The sequence below is a fragment of the Pteronotus mesoamericanus genome, unplaced genomic scaffold (assembly GCF_021234165.1).
Source record: "Pteronotus mesoamericanus isolate MK-2021 breed Mesoamerican mustached bat unplaced genomic scaffold, CSHL_Meso_final contig_25, whole genome shotgun sequence".
Taxonomy (NCBI): domain Eukaryota; kingdom Metazoa; phylum Chordata; class Mammalia; order Chiroptera; family Mormoopidae; genus Pteronotus; species Pteronotus mesoamericanus.
Genome location: NW_026555105.1, coordinates 12533447 through 12549102, shown reverse-complemented (window position 1 = coordinate 12549102; position 15656 = coordinate 12533447). Strand labels below are relative to the sequence as shown.

General features: G+C 50.8%; 1 protein-coding gene and 1 long non-coding RNA gene across 2 annotated transcripts in view; one reads left to right on the top strand and one right to left on the bottom strand.

The window, feature by feature from the left end:
- Positions 1-1060: 1060 nt before the first annotated feature.
- Positions 1061-15656, bottom strand: part of PTPRT (protein tyrosine phosphatase receptor type T) — a 668669-nt gene continuing 654073 nt past the window's right edge. Inside the window, exons 30-33 of the mRNA XM_054574063.1 lie at positions 6073-6198; positions 5027-5190; positions 2083-2218; positions 1061-1358 (exon numbers count right to left, since the gene is read on the bottom strand). Coding sequence (XP_054430038.1) covers positions 1305-1358; positions 2083-2218; positions 5027-5190; positions 6073-6198 — 480 coding nt within the window. The 3' untranslated portion in view covers positions 1061-1304. The remainder of the gene's footprint in view (positions 1359-2082; positions 2219-5026; positions 5191-6072; positions 6199-15656) is intronic.
- Positions 11732-14871, top strand: LOC129070691 (uncharacterized). The gene is made up of 3 exons (XR_008529146.1): positions 11732-11965; positions 13490-13633; positions 13920-14871. It is a non-coding gene; the product is annotated as an uncharacterized LOC129070691 (long non-coding RNA).

Genomic DNA, 15656 nt, shown 5'->3' with positions numbered 1-15656 from the left:
TAAGGTTGGGTAAGACGCCATGGAGGGTGTCATGCCCGGCATACAGTAGGTGTCTAGCAAACGTTGGTTCCCTGCCACCCATTGCTCTGGGCAAGACCCTAGTTTCCCAGGCGTAATCCCCTTGGCCCATTTTAAACCAAAGCAGAAGTCGCTATTCTTGGCCTGGATTTCCTAGGAAGCAGCTCAAATTGGCTATCCAAGATCATGCTGAAAGCTGGTACTCGATCTGCCCCAGAAACCAAAGGAGCTCTCTTCAGCCTAGCCCAGTCCTCCTCTGCTCAGTGGCTGTGCTGTCCCAGTGTGGGACCTTTCAAGGACACTGCCTGATTACAGGCCTGAGAGATCTTATAGCTACACATCCAAACCTCCTTCCCCACTTTTTTTTTTTTTTTTTTGACATAAGAGACTTAGATTTTACATCCCCCCAAAGAAAGTTTCTTTTAATATACACTTTGGAAAATAATCAAATCTTATCCTGTCGTCCCTCCCAAAGGAGCTGCCACCCAAGGGTCTATAAGTGCCCTGCCCCAGAGCGGCGGTCCCTTTGCACGAAGACAAGGAGGAGTAGCCAAGTTCCCTGCCGTTCCACCCCCTCCCACCGACCACAGAAAAGCAAAGAAAACCTTTATCCAAGAGTGCTGCGGACCCAGCAGGCTGGCCAGTGAGTGACAGACGGTCAAGGCCCCGGCTGGGGGAGGGGTACAGAATGCTAGTGGGCCAAGCTCCATGCAGGTTAGGTGGCAGGCTGGGGGCCTCCGCTGTGGTCTCGGGACATCCCCAGGTCGCATGATCCACATGTCTGATGCTGGCGGGCCCCGAAGGAGACCGCAGAGGGCAGCAGGGCAGGGGCCCCCAGAGCCCAGTCATCTCCATGACAGTGTGGAGGAGGAGCTACGTCCCCTCCCAAGGAGAAGCAGGGCCGGGGAGGTGCTGCCGAGCCTGCCTCTCCCAGCACCTGCGGGTCGGCTTGCCATGAGGTTCACACACTTGGAAAGAGCAAAAGCAGGAGGTCAGGGAGCCAGGAAATCCGGGGCCTTGTTATGGGGACACCGCTGTGTGGGTCCGTGTCTGTGGCTGGTAGGGTGTGCAAGGGAAGCCCGGGCCTCTCAGAGCCGCATCTGCCACAGCTGCAGGAGACCCCCGCGAAGGTGCAGAGCCCACCACGGAACATGGGCCCGCCAGTCTCCTCCTTGCGTTGGGCGGGGCGCCGCCTCTCAGCCCCTGAGCCCAGGTGCTGCTGTCACAGGAAAGGGAGCGTGAAGGCAGCGGCCTCTGGACTCCGGCAGGTTCCCCGTCGCATCAGGCTAAAAGGAGCTTAAATATTCCAGTGCCACCTCGTATACAAACTTATACTGTTCCTGAGAGGAGAACAGGCAGACAGGGAGAAGGGGAGGGGGAGGGAAAAATGCGTTTAGAGGCACAGATTTTGGAGGAAACTTCATCTATATCTGTGCCAACAGTCACCTCAGAATGCTCCATGCAGGTTCTGGCTCAGTAGATCTGGGTGGGGCTCCCGGGGCTGCATTTCTAGCCAGCTCCCACGGGCTGCCGACGCTGCCGGTCTGCAGGCCGGCCTCTGAGAAGGGCCGCCCTCAGGGTAGGTTCAGAGACTCGTACTCAGGTTCCTAGGTACGGTCTCTACCAGGTCTTATCATCAGGGGCTCTGCCTGCCCAGCCTCTTTCCATCCCTTTCTCCAGTGTCCTACCCCAATGCTCGACACTGTAAAAATCAGCATAAGGTCATTAGAGTAGGATCGGACTGAATTGAAAACATAATCCACACTCTCCTAATCCAGAACTCTTTCTGCTCAGCCCGAATTAGTGATATTTTTCTAAAGAATGTGCAGAAAACAAAGTAGGGTGGACCAGGGTTAGTATTTGGACTGCCCTGCAGGCGAGAGGAGTTGGTGAGGCTGGGAGGGAGGGGAGCAGCAGACCGCAGTGTGTGCCAAGGATGTGGATCATGGGTGCTCAGTCAGCGTCCGGTCATTGAGCGTCTTTGCTATTTGATGCTATTCCCCTCAGGTCAAGGGAACGAGGGTCTTTCCCAGACTGTTGGCAGATAGTTCTCGGAACACTCACCAGGGTCTCCACCATGTTGGACTTGTTGTTACGCAGTGTTTTCACGATATGGAACACGTCGATGATGTTTTGCTGCTGGATCATCTCACACACACTGCAGATGGCACAGAAGGTTCCGCTGCGGCCTCCCCCGTTTCTAAACACAGAGCGAAGAGGTGAGCTGGAGTCCTGGGAACCCCACCAGCTGATCCTAAAGCCACATCAGCAGTGGTGGGGAGTGGCTGTCTGGCAGTTGGCAAGGCGAGGCAATGGCGAAAGCCTCCACCTGAGCCACGTGTCATGGTTTGAGTCCCATCTGTGCCACGCACCTGCTTTGACCTTGGGTAAGTCACTCTCTGGGTCTGAGCCCCAAGTTTTCCCATTCATATAATGGAGGGGTTGGACTAGATGACCTTTGAGAGTTCAATGAGTTTGATGCTTCCTTGCTCCTATGAGCATGTTATAGTCACCCATGGCACACTGACCCGAGCCTTCAGGCCAGACAGTGTCTTTATATACATGCCTGCATCCTTGTCCAAAATGATGCTCTGTGTCCACCTACACATCCAGTGAAGACAATGGAAGGTTGCATGTGATTTTCCTCTGAGTTTTTCCCACCCACTAAGTAATACCAGAGACATATCTCTTAGCCTAGTGTCAGCTGGCCTAGGCTTTTTTTTGTTGGGGGGGCGTGGCTTAGGTGGGCCTGGGATATTGTGTCCTGAAATGACAAGACCCTATTTGTATACCCTGGTTTCAGCAAGACCCCGCAGATGTGGGGAGGAGAGATGGAGGGCTCCTGGCAGGGTCACCTCCCCGTCACTCCTTCTTTCTGGTGCCCCACAGTCATCTTTGTGGAAGCACCGTCCAACTGTATAGAAAGTCCCCTTTGGAGTCTGCCGGATTTGGAACTCCTGGGTGTGTTGCCAAGAGAAACTAATGATTTCACGTAATGGTCTGTGTCGAAAGAACATCTGGGCAGAAACTAAGGTATTCAGTCAATCTCCCAGATGTTTTCTCTACAGGACATCCAATAACCAGATGTTTCCAGTAAAGATGGTTGCCCTTCAGCCACTGGCCAGCACCTGTACTTCAGTGTCTGCTTTGGTGTCCCTGGCCCCCAGGGATGCCAAGGTCCCTGTTGATAGAAGGATGTCCCTGTGCTTTCCTTTGGTTCAAACTGCTGGTCACCTTGGCTGTGGGAGACATGGATAAAAGGTATGCCTGCCAAAGAGCAGGCTGAAAACCAACCACATGGCAAAGAGTAGGAAGGGACCCCCAGCAAGGAGTCTAATATTTTCTGGAGCAAGAAGAGCAGAGTCCAAAAGGAAGAGGTAGGTAGACACAGGTGCATCAGGCCCAGTGGAGCGAGACCCTGACAGGGCCAGTGTGGCTCTGTGGTAAAGGGGAGGCCACCTGAGTGTGTGGCAGGTGAACCAGCTGCCAGTTTCCGGGATGGGGGCAGAGCCAGCTCAGCTTGGCTGATGTCACCCACCAATGTGACATGAGACCCATCACGACATCTTTCCGGGTTCCAGTCTGCAGTCTGCACCCTTTGGGAAAGGTATCGCTACAGATGTTGGCTCTTATGCATGTGTGTTTAACTTCCCTTTAAGCTTTCTGATTTTTCTGACGTGTGTGTACCACCTTTTTGAAAGAAGAGAACAGTAAGCTGGTTTTGAAAAGACAACTCGGTTCTGAGGTTACTAGGTGGTGGTAATGCCTCCACTAGCTCCACAAATACTTATTTTGGAGAAGGGAAGACACTGGTCCAATCTGCCTTCAACATAACATTTTAAAAGAGGCAGGCCCTCTCAGTCATGTCTCCCCAAAAGATTTTAATGTCCAAGAGGCAGATTGAATGACAGCCAATCAAATGTTCCACACCCAGCTGTTATGGCTCTGAGGTCTCTGTAGGATCCTTCTCTGAGATCACTTTATACTCCTATGAGGGACTCTGACAGAAGCTCTTTGGAGCAACTACATTTAGAACATTTGCATATTTGCTACCATGATATCATAGATGTGTATGTTGGTAGATAAATTGTGTATATTTTCTAAATATTTCGAAGCACCACAGGGTCTTAAGATGACCTAATTCAACATGCCCATTGGACAGCTGAGGAAACTGAGACTCACAAAACTGAGTGATTTCCTTGGTGATAGCTTGTCAGCCACAGTCCTCTGAGGGTCCTGACTGTCACCCTGTGTAATGACATTAGGGTCTGTTTGGCTGGGAATCCCCGTGCCCAGTTCTGCCTGTCCTAAGACAGGAGGTGAAGGTTCCATTTCGCCCTGTAATGGAAGTATAAACGCGGCTGACCCGAGCCCACTGTGCCCTGGGAAGAAGTGTCCTGGACTCGGGCGACGAGCCCCTTGGGTGGCCAAGAGGCAGTGTGGGTTAATGGACAGTACGTTAACTGTGGGGCCAGCGGATTCTAGTCAAAGCTCCTCTCTCAACTGCTTGATGCCTTATCCTGTCTGTGCCCCAATTTCCTCACAGTAACACAATAAAATCTACCTCATAGATGGAATGAGGTGATTTGTTTTAATTGCTTGGCATTAAGCTCCCTTCATTAACCCTCTCCCCTTTTTTCTTTTTCTCCTTCAGGAAATAATAGAGGAGGATCTGCTTAGTGGCCCTCATGTTCCTGAGCTTTCTTGTGGCTGGCAGGAAACATCGTGTCTCCTGTTGGAGGATGGGGCTTATCTCCTTCTTGGGAGCATCGCGGTGTGGTCTGCCTACCCTGTTTGTGGAAAGGCCACCAGGTTTTGCGTCAATGAATATATCATATAACATTAGTTCAGGGCAACACACTGGCATCCCCAGTCCATTAAAGGAGTGTAATTCCTTGAATACACCCCCATCGGGCTGTAAGAGATGTTGAGATGTGGTACAGCCAGGCAGGCCTAGGCCACCCATCGCCCTGTGTCCCCGGAGACCCCTCCAGGGTGCAGTACTCACAGGCAGTGGACCACCGTGCGTCCCTCCCGCCCGTCGTACTGCTCCTGCCACTTCTCCAGCCGCCGGACCACCTTGAGCAGAGAGCGCTTGGAGGGGGGCGTGTCCCGGTAGGCAGGCCAGCCAATGTACTGAAGGTGCTGGACTATACGATACCCATCCTGTGGCTGAGAACAGAGGGTCCGTTAGGGCTGTTTTGCTGGGGATCTGGGCACACCAGCCCTCTTGGGGGTGGCAATATTGCAGTGGAAGGCACATTAAATGAGGTCTAAGCCATGTTATCACGGGCGAGTCACAGACACTCTCCTTACTCACCTCTATACCTTTGGGCACACTGATTCTCCTGCCATAACTGTCCGGTGCCCCCTCTCAACCTGGAAAACTCCTACTTAGTTTCCAAAACCCAATTCAAATGTCCCATTCTTTAGGAAAAGCTTTCCCTAACTCTACCAGGCAGAATTCATCTCTCTCCCTGAGGTTCATGTGCCAGAATGTGTGTCACCTTCTCATTAGATAGTGAATTCTGAGATCAGGGACTGAGTTCTGTTCACCCTGGGCCACAGTCAAGACCAAAGGCACTTTAAACAGCCATCATTTCATAGCTCACTAATCTGCTCCTTCCCCCTCAATATTCCTCCACCCAGCCAGTGAATTTCCTCTTGGAAGCAACAATTTTTCATTTTGGTGTGGTTCCCAGGGTCTAGCCCAAAGCTTGCTGAAGCCAATCAAAGGCTGCATCGACTCATGCCAAAACAGCGTGACACAGTGGGAAAGCGCTAATTTCTCAGAAGTTTTGTCTACACGGCAGCAAGTGTGTCAGGAAACAGGCAGATGGCAGGCGGGATGTCGCCCCGTGCGTCTGCGTGTCGGAGCCGTGGCTGGATCCGGAGCCGTAATCGGCAGCAGCATCGCTATCCCGAGGAGGAGATGACGGGAGAGCTCAGCACAGGCTCCTGGCTGGCGGGAAGCCTCCTCTCCCGGCAGCCTCCATCTGTTTGGGGGAGGGGAGGGAGTTGGCGCATTGGAAGCAGTGACGGCCGTCCACTTACCCGAGCCATGTTGCAGATGCGGAATATCCTGTGGATGATGTCCTCGTCGATGTCTGCAGAGACGAACTCCACCTGGATGGGCCCGTAGCACCCCGAGGTCTTCTCAGGCCAGTACTGCATGCAGAGCTGGGAAGGAGGGCACCGGGAGAGCCAAGGACGGGGTGGGAAGGGCATTAGTCTCTTATCAGTGAGCCTTTTCTATTGTCTGCAGAACACACTGGTTAGACATATAGGGTAGCATGTAGGGGATTAGACTCCACTTCCCTCCTGGGGAACAGCCCCTCCATTTTGGGGGAGTTGTTGAAAAGTCAAAACTCTGAATACAGAGACACTTGGCTATGCTGACTTCACAGCATTTGTTAGCCTTGCTGAGCCTCTCTGTCCTCATCTGTAAAATGGGGAGAATACTATTTATCTTGAAGCGCTGCTGACAGGATTAGATAGAACACTCTGAGGGAAGGGCAGGTAAAATCTCAATTTTTTTTTCACTAATGTGGATCCTGGCAAACTCTTCCCCATTCCAGGAAAACCTTCACAATGTTCATTTCACGATCAGATCATAGACAGTTTTAGAGTAAACATTTATACACTTTGGCATCAGATAGGCTAGGGTCCAAATCCAGCTCCTTACTATGTGTGTGACCTGGGCCCCTATTTCCTCACATGTACAATGGGGATCATTGTGCTTACCTTGCACCAAAAGGTGCTGTAACATGGTATTGAGAGATCTTGCCTGTAATCTTTCCTATTTTCCTGGAATTGCAAATTAGATCCTACAGCTGTGAGCAAAAGCAATGATTGCCCCTCAACCTAAGACAATGTCTCAGCCAGAGGCTCTTTTGTCATCTGGAGACATTTCGCAGTCTGGAGACATCTTTGATTGTCATACCTGGTGGTTGCTATGGGTATCTAGTGAGTAGAGGCCAGGATGCTGCTAAATATCCTCCACCACGAGCATCCTTGCCTCCACCCCAGTAATCTGGCCCCAAATATCAGTAGTGCAAAGACTGAGAAACCATGGCCTAATATCATGAATTGTTCCTTAGGTTTATAGTCTCATCAAGAAAGAGAGAGAGAGACACTTTATTCTCCTGTATTTGCTGAGCCACTAGATGACTTGAGTTGGAGAAAGACCATTGAGGCAGTTGGCGGGGATTATGGCTCAAAGGAGGGCCAACGTGCTTCCTCGAATTCCTGGTCCCCAAGGGGCATGGAGATGCACCCTGTCCAGGTCTGCAGGCCTCAGCACTGAGGCACGGAAGAGAACTAAGTAAGATGGGGGCTGCAAGCTTGTTGGGGACCACCAGCATGGACGCAAAGGCCACGAGGTAGGAAGACCCTCCAGAGGGTGGAGATGAGATTCACAAGACCCACTGAGGCCTCTGAGGTCAGCTGGGGATCGATTCCTTCGTTGGCGGGGTCTGCCACAGCCTACACTGAGCTTGGAGACAAGGAGTTAGATTGTCAAAGGTGAGTCATGGAAATTCAGAGGTCTCCTCATGGCCGCCATGGATACAGGATTTTCATGAAAGTGATCGGGGTCCCTTTTGTTGAGAGCGAGCAGCTAGCTCACCCTAGGCAGTCACATGCAAGTGTCTTTTATTCTATCCTTCCTCTAGAACTAGAGCCAGGGTGGAAAATCCAGGAGAGAGGCTGTAGGAGAGAGAAGAGCACATATCTGCCGCCTTCCTAGCTGTGGAACCCATGTTCTGGCTTAGGGATAACACTGCACACACTATGGCCCACAGGCCAAACCTGGCCAGCACCTGATTCTGTAAGTAAGGTGTTATCGACACACCACTGTACTAATCCATGTATGTATTGTCTGTGGTTGCTTTCAAACTACAACAACAGAGCTGAGTAGTTGCGACAGAGACCACGTAACCTGCAAAACCTAAAATATTTCCTATCTTGTCCTTCGCAGAGGAGATTGGCTGGCTCCTGCATTATTGGCTTGTTCTGGGGATAAAGGGCATGATGCATGTGAACAAAGTCCTTAGCACAGTGCCACTAAATCCCAGTGATTCATAGTATTATTGAACCTCTCAGAGCTCAACCAAAATAAAAACAATTATGATAATACCTAACATCTGAAGTTGAAAGGTTCTCTTTGTCACTCACCTCAAATAGGAAAGATGTGCACGGTTAAGTTTCATAATGCAATGGTGCTTGCTTTCTTGGCACCTCCTTAGGGGCTTAATTGAGCATACTAGTGTGTGTGTGGTGGGGGGGCTGGCTGGCTGGCTGGTCAAAGGGGCTGTGGCTGGGCAGTCATCTGCTGAGCTGTGCAGTAATGACAAATCCACAATTTGAACTTCATTTCTCTTTGCCATTGGCCCTTCTGCCTTATACACCTTCTAGTAATGAGGGCCTGGGACTGATAAGTCTGCGCTGGCAAGAGAAATCGGAATTATCAGAACTGCCCATTAAAAAAAAAAAATTGCCTTTATCACTTGCATTGGATTTAGCTTTGCCAGAGGTTGGATGTGATCCTGATGTCAGGTACAGAGGTCCAAGGCACCAAGGAAAGTCTATCGCTCCTGGTATTTTCAGCCTGGAGAGAATGTGGGATGACTTGTCTCTTTTAATAAGATTTCCAGACCAATTTCTCAAGCTAACAGGTTCCACTATGCCTCAAACAAGACTCCCATCTTTGGGATACTTCTCTGCCTTTGATTTTCCAGCTCACTCTCCCGTAATGCCCAGAGGGTTGGGGAAGTTTGCAGTGCCCTTCCAATCCTAAGTCAGAGCCACCCTTTCACCAAGTTTCCTAATTTGTGAGCTCACATTAGCAACAGTGTGGGCGACATTCAGCCAGATGACGTGTGGGCATATGTGGTGTGTGAGCTGCCTCAGGATCATCAGGGTCTTCCCCACAGCTCAGGACATCACACACAATCCAAGTCATGGGGAACAGGCAGAGGAAGGCGGGAGCCAAGTGTTCCCAGTGAGCCTGTGGCACTTAGAAAGGATTCTCATCAATAGGAAATGTCCTCTATAATTTAGTTGAAGGCTGTGCGCTGGTGTCCAGGCACTGCTGTGCCTTGATGGGCGCCACCATTTTGCCTGTGTATGCAGTGTAGGAAAAGGGCTCCTACTTGAAGTGCTCTGGGTTCAAATCCCAGCCCTGTCACTTTCTAGCTGAGTGACTTGGCCAAATCTTTTAGCTTCTCTGAGTTATGAATGGCTGTGAGTCTTAATGTGTCTGCTTAGCACAGGGATCCATAAGTAATGAACACTCAGTAAATGTGAGCTATAATTAGGCAATGTGGGATAGGGTCACTCAGGCAAGATGGATAAAATGAAGTATTTTTTTCCTCTGCACTTAGGAGCTCTTATGATAATTTCCCTTTAGGATAATACTGAAAGGACTGCCCTTGCTGTGAAAATTCCTGATCAGCCGGCTTGGGGAATCAGTGGGACACTGTTCTGCATGTCAAAGGAGAAACACCTGTGGGTTGTTTTGGGGGTACCCAGGAGATGGGAGAGGGAGGTTGGGATGTGGCAGAACCAGTGAAATGGTCAAAAGTGAAATCAATCTGTTGATAGAACCAGTAAAATGGTCAGAAGTGAATCAATCTATCATGTGATCCCCCCACTAAATATTCAGTAAATTTATAAAAATGTGCCCAGTGCTCAGTTTGCATGGATTTCTTGTGGAAGCCAGCGAGGAACTGCGCTTTGCTCCCTGGGTGATATAGAAACAGAGCAGAGGTGACATATGCAGTCTGAGGGGCCAGACCAGGGACACGTGATCGGGGCCACGCGCTTTACAGAAATCTTGGGGTTGGGGACTTAGTTTCTTAAACCCTGAAAATGGGGTTTTCAAACAAGCCCACTTGACTCTCTAAGACCAGGAGGTCCCAGCTGATGTGGGGCCACACATACCCTCAACACAACTTTGGTATTTTCTGCCTTAGATGGGAAACTGTTGAGACGGCTCTCTGTAAGAACTGAGGCAAATCCTTGAGCCCGAGCCTGAGCCAACAGCCTTCTCCCACCTCACGGCCCAGCACTCTACCTTCCTACCCCACAGCCTGAGGAGGGGCGGCGCCTGTCCCAGCGGCTCTCTGGCTGCACATACACAGAGGCAGTGCTGAGGGCCATGCAGGGTCGGGGGTGGTCCAGTTGCAGCTGCCCACTTAGAAATGGCCATGCTTCTTCCAGAGAAGAATAGTGGCCTTTGTTATTTGTTGTTAGAACAAGTTAAACCAAGTGGAAGTCGTGAAGCCCATGCGGACAGTCCAGAACAGCTGTCTTACATTGTTACACCAAGTGGTCTCCATAGCTGTTTTGCTGTGAAAGGGGCAAGTTCCTTAGCTCCGTTGTTAACCATTTTTTTTCCCCTGATGGAATCAGAAAGCTTGTTAGTCGCTGTAATAAACATGCTCTGATGTGCTGAATGAAGACTAGCATATGGCCTGTTTGGGGAGTAAACAATTTTAAAGTGCATTTCCATGCACCTTAGTTATGCCTTTTGTTAAGTAAATAATCCTTTGATAAACGGAAAAGCTAAGGAACAGTACAGCTGCAGAAATGAAGGACTCTACTTGTGAAGGTCTGACTCACAGAGTGGGGCGGAGGAGCAATCCCAAGCCACCCAAAGATGAAGTGAATTGGTATTTTTAAGAGAAAAATAGGAAAGAGCCACCTGAATTGGTTTTAAATTTCAGGTCAGTGGTTATAAGATTCCTTTAAATATATTCAATAAAGAGCACAAAACATATAATTGGCTTTACTGCTGCGGCCAGTTAAGGAAGACAGATGGCAGGTGAAGCCGTGGGCACAAAGCCAGGGACAGAGAGAGGCAATTCGCGCGCCTCTCCTCCGCCCAGCTCTCCGTAGCCTCACAGGGTGAGCAATGCCATCTCCATGAAGGGGCGGGGACGGACTTATGACAGCTGCGTCCCGGTGCGTTTCCCAGAAGGACGGCTGGGAGTTTAGGAGAATATCCACAGGGGAAGGTAGGGTGGGTGGAAGGCATAGGCTCAGAGTGGGTTTTAGAAGCAGGTATGGAAGAGATGGCTGAATTATGCAACTTAAGAAAGGAACAATTGGGGGGAGGAGGAGAAAGACCTAAGAAGGGTGGGGTGGCAGAAAAAGTAGAGGGAGAGGAAGAAAGTGGTCTGGGCGGGAGGGCGGGTGGACATGCTGTCACCCTCCGGTGAAGTCTGAGAACATTTCTGGGATGTGGCACTTTGCGTTGTCCCCAGTAAAGCCTGAGCTGGAACTCGGAAGTGAATGTGAAAACAGGACTCCTGGGAAATCTTGGGGGTGGGCCATGAGTGTCCCCACAGGGTGGGACACAGGAGAAAGAGTCCATTTTATTTAAATCTTCAGAGACAGAGTGAACTTGGCTGGCATCATGGTTACTTGGATTTATAGATGATAACAGTGAGAATTGGACAAGAAATGCCTAAGACAACAGAGCAAGTAGGGGGCAAGGCTAGAACCTGAACCCAGATCTCTCAGCTCCAGACTTTTTATGCCACTATTACGTCTCCTGTCTCAGGGTGGGCAGAGACAGAAACGCAGGCCCCTGCAGAGTCAGACCTGAGGCGTCTGTGTGTCTTGCCAGCACAGTAGGCTGTGCTTTCACAAAGCGAGATAAAAATGGGGATATAGATGTCACTATTCGCCCTGCAGGCACAATGACAGGAAAAGGCACCTCTGATATATCACCCTCGCTTTTCTCCTAGGAGGATGACGAGCTTGCTTCTCTCACTTCCAGCAACAACGTGGGAATGCATCTTTCTTGGTTCTGCCCCCGGCCCCTCACCTTTCTACCGGCTTCGCATCCCCCGAACTTTTCCACTTCCCATGGCGGGAGCCTCAGAACTGGGCAACTCAGCTTGTAAACTAAGGAACAGTCCTCCCTGCTCCATATACCCAGGTACCAGCAAGTCAGTGTTTATTGGGCACTGGACTCCGGAGTTCCTGCTGTTTAAGTGGCAGCAGAAGTCCCCACCATCCCTGGCAGGAGACCCGGGCTCAGTCAGTGGTGGGCCATGGGACTTTGGACAGATCCTTCCCGCTGCCTGGGCCTCAGCCTCCTGATCTCCAACCGGGCAAGTGGACTGGGGTCTGATCAGTGGTTTCCAAAGTGGGGTCTGTAAAGTTGGCAGGAGGAGCCAATGGGCTATCTCCAAAATCTTTAAAAGGGGATCCTGCTCCTGGAGCAGAGGACACCGAGTGTCTGGCTCTGGGCTACAACTAGAGTATCTCATTGTATTTATTAGCTCTGCACACAATCTGCAGATCAGAAGTTCACTGGGGCCGTTATGTATATGGAAAACGTTCGAGAACACTAATATTAATTGGTGAACACAGTTTGGAAAACAAAACTTTCAAAATAGCAGGCCCATGGAGGGAAGATGGGAAATAGTGACGGTGTTTGGAGAACACTCCAGTTTTTGCTTCTGTTGTCACATGGCCTCCCGCTGACACTGAGTCTCCTCCCTTCCTCTTTGAAGGACCCTAATACCCAGATAACGGGCTCACCTGCATAACCCAGGACAATCTACACACTTCAAGATGCTTGACTTTGTCACATCTGCAGAGCCCCTTTTACCACATCAGGTAACACAGTCATAGGTTTAGGGGTTAGGAAGTGGACATCTTTGGGGGCCATCGAGGGTCTCCTGAGCTTTCTAAACAACGTGGTGGGTATGGCACAACCATGATGAGGGCTTCCTTTTACTTTCTATCCTCCTACCTCCAGACTCTGGTCTCAACATAGAGCCCACCAAGATGGGCAAGGTCTTGCTAAAGCTAAGGTTCCTTCTGGTGTGCCTATCAGAAACCATAGTGTGGTTGGCAGAATGCTGTGGTTCTAGGAGCTTGCCCCATTAATCTGGCTGCAGGCCTTTGGTTTCGCATAGAGCTAGAAAAGTCTCTAAGGCTGCATGTGGTTGCTTTGGGAGTCTTTATTTTGAGCCCCCACTGCTCATGATTATTTTGGATGGCAGCCACTGTGGAGAATGGAAGAATATCTGTGGCTGGGGACAGCTGATTGAATGAAACAGTATAGGATTCTATGCAGAGGCAGACAGATATGGCCAGCAGTACAGCCTTATTTATTGCACCTTATAGGTAGCCCAGCCACGCCACCAACATGAGCCCTTATAGTCCCCAGTCAAACCTCAGGATGTGGCATTGGTCCTCTTGGGAGCAACTGAATGAGCTTGGGACCTGGGGCTGACCCGTGGTGTCGCCGCGCTGGCTGAAGCTGTGGCTGCCTTGGCATGGGCACCCTGGCAGACAAATGCAGATGCCGCTTTAAAGAACCACCCCTCCAGGTGCTGAGGGCGGCTTTTCGGATGCTTGCGCTGTGCCATTGTTTATTTTCACAAGGTGCCCAGCTGTTGTGGGGATGATATTTATATCAGTAAGCGCTCTATTCATCTGCCGATTTCAGGGGATGCTTGCCAGCTGCACATGACAGCCAACCTTGGGGAACGTCTGAGCCTGATGTTTTTGCATTTAGAGAATCAACTCTCAAAGGCTATACCAACATCTGGGGCTGAAAGATCTTCATTCTCCCAGGACCCACCCTGAAAGGGTAAGCTACAGACAATGACCTTGACCTTTGTTTTTCTGTGTCCCAAAGAGGAGACTCTTTGAAAAGCCTCCTCTGTGCCTGAGCTCTGGTTTTGCAAAAGAGGGATGTTGGAAGCAGGGAACAGCAAAGCAGCTTTCATTGGCTCTGCTTTGCTCAAGGGCTCACGGGGCAGCGTTTGCTCACTGTTTTACTTCCCCAGCCAGGGAAACAGGGCAGCGATGCCTTCTGACAGCTCTGCAAGGGTCTTTGTTTTATGGAAAGCCACTTAATTTCATGTTTATTTCAGATTTCGACCATCTGTTGTTTGAGCCCAGCGCTTGAAGTCTTCCTTTCTTTTCTCACTTTCCATATTTAACCAGCCAAGATATGTTGTTGGGTCACTTTATAGACCCAGAATCCACTCCGTTGCTACTGCCTGGGTTCAGGCCACCGTCTTCTGTCACCTGCATTACTGCCAAAGCCCTGCTTCTGTCCTCTCTGCTTCCCCTCTTAGCAACCACCCTCCTCCTCCCCACACCAACAGTCTATTCTTAACGCAGAAGCTAGAGGAGTGCTTTTTAAAAAGAGTTGAATTACTTTTTCAAGTTACTCCTCTTTTCAAAACCTGCCAACGGCTCCTTGTTTCTCTCCAAGCAAAAGCTGAAGTTCCTCCTATAACTCCCCTAACCTCCCACCAAGGCCCTCCAGGACCTGGTTCTGGTGCTGCTGTCGCCACACTCACCCCGCTCCACTCCGTGGCCTCCAAGCTGTCCCTCAAATGGGCCAGGCCGTGCCACCACAAGGCCTTGGTGTGGGCTGGCCCCTCAGCCTGGGATGCCTTCCCTGAGATGCTCACGTGGCCGGTTTTCTCGCGTCCTCCAAGCCTGCGCTCAGATGCGACCTCAATTGGACCTGCCTTGACCAGCTGCATCCCGTTCCCCAGACCGGCTTTCCGATCTTCATCACGCCGTCCCCTTATTTTTCTTCTCCCATGCACTTGTCACCTGCTAACATGCAACTTAGGACACTAGAGTGTGTGGTGTTTGTTGTCTCCCCGCCTTAGAATAGAAGTTGCATGGGAGATGGGCGTTTTCTGTTTGCTTTCCCTGCTTGTCGACTGATACCTTCCAGCACCTAGAACAGTTTCTGGCGAAAAACATCTACTCAGCAAGCGAGGCTGAACAGGCGGAATCTGTCCGGAACGTCTCTCACATGCATACCCAACCCATGTTGCACTTGGTTTCGCCTTCTGTAACCTGCTCCTCTTCCGGCCTCCCCAGCCCTCCTGGTCCCTCTCCGGGCGGCCCCTTCTCCCCGCTACCCCATCTGGGCTGGCGGAGGCCCCATGTGCCTGATTGCCCCCGACGGAACCCCTGCCACCGTCCAGGACTTCCCTTTCTCATTCACCTTCTACATCCGGCAGGTCCCTAACCCCGGGGACTTTAACTCTGGCAGCATTTTCACATCCAACCCCGAACCTCCTGTGTCCTGGTCAGCTCCTCAGTCAGATCATCCCTGTACTTTCTGCACATTTGCAACACTCTCCACCCCAGTCCCCCAGTTTCCAGGTTCTTCGTCCAGCTTTTTCTCCTCATGGGCCCCTAGCTCAGCTTTCTGACAGGAACTCTGTCACACCCCTGAGCAACCTCTTCAATATCTCTCCTCCCTGTAGTGTTTTTGAGCTGTGCTCCTAGGAACCCGAGGGGTTCCATCAAGGCACCCAGCATAGGTGACTCTCCGAGAGGCACCAGGAGGACCCAAGAGTCCAGGTGAATGAAGTGCTAGATCTGTCCCCCCAACTTCAAGGCTAGCAGGTCTCAGTCATACCTCCTTCGTATATTGGGCTTATGTAAAAACTTTTATTTGAAAAGAGGGTTCTGTTGTGTACAAAATAAACGTCTTAAAAAACAAACCAACTGACTTACCATGCTCCTTAGCCCGGCACGGGCAGCCCTCCGCAGGCTTCGTCACCACTCCTCCTGCCGACACAGGCCGGGCCCAGCCTCGCTGCACCCAGCTGTTCTGCAGACAAGCTGCACGCACT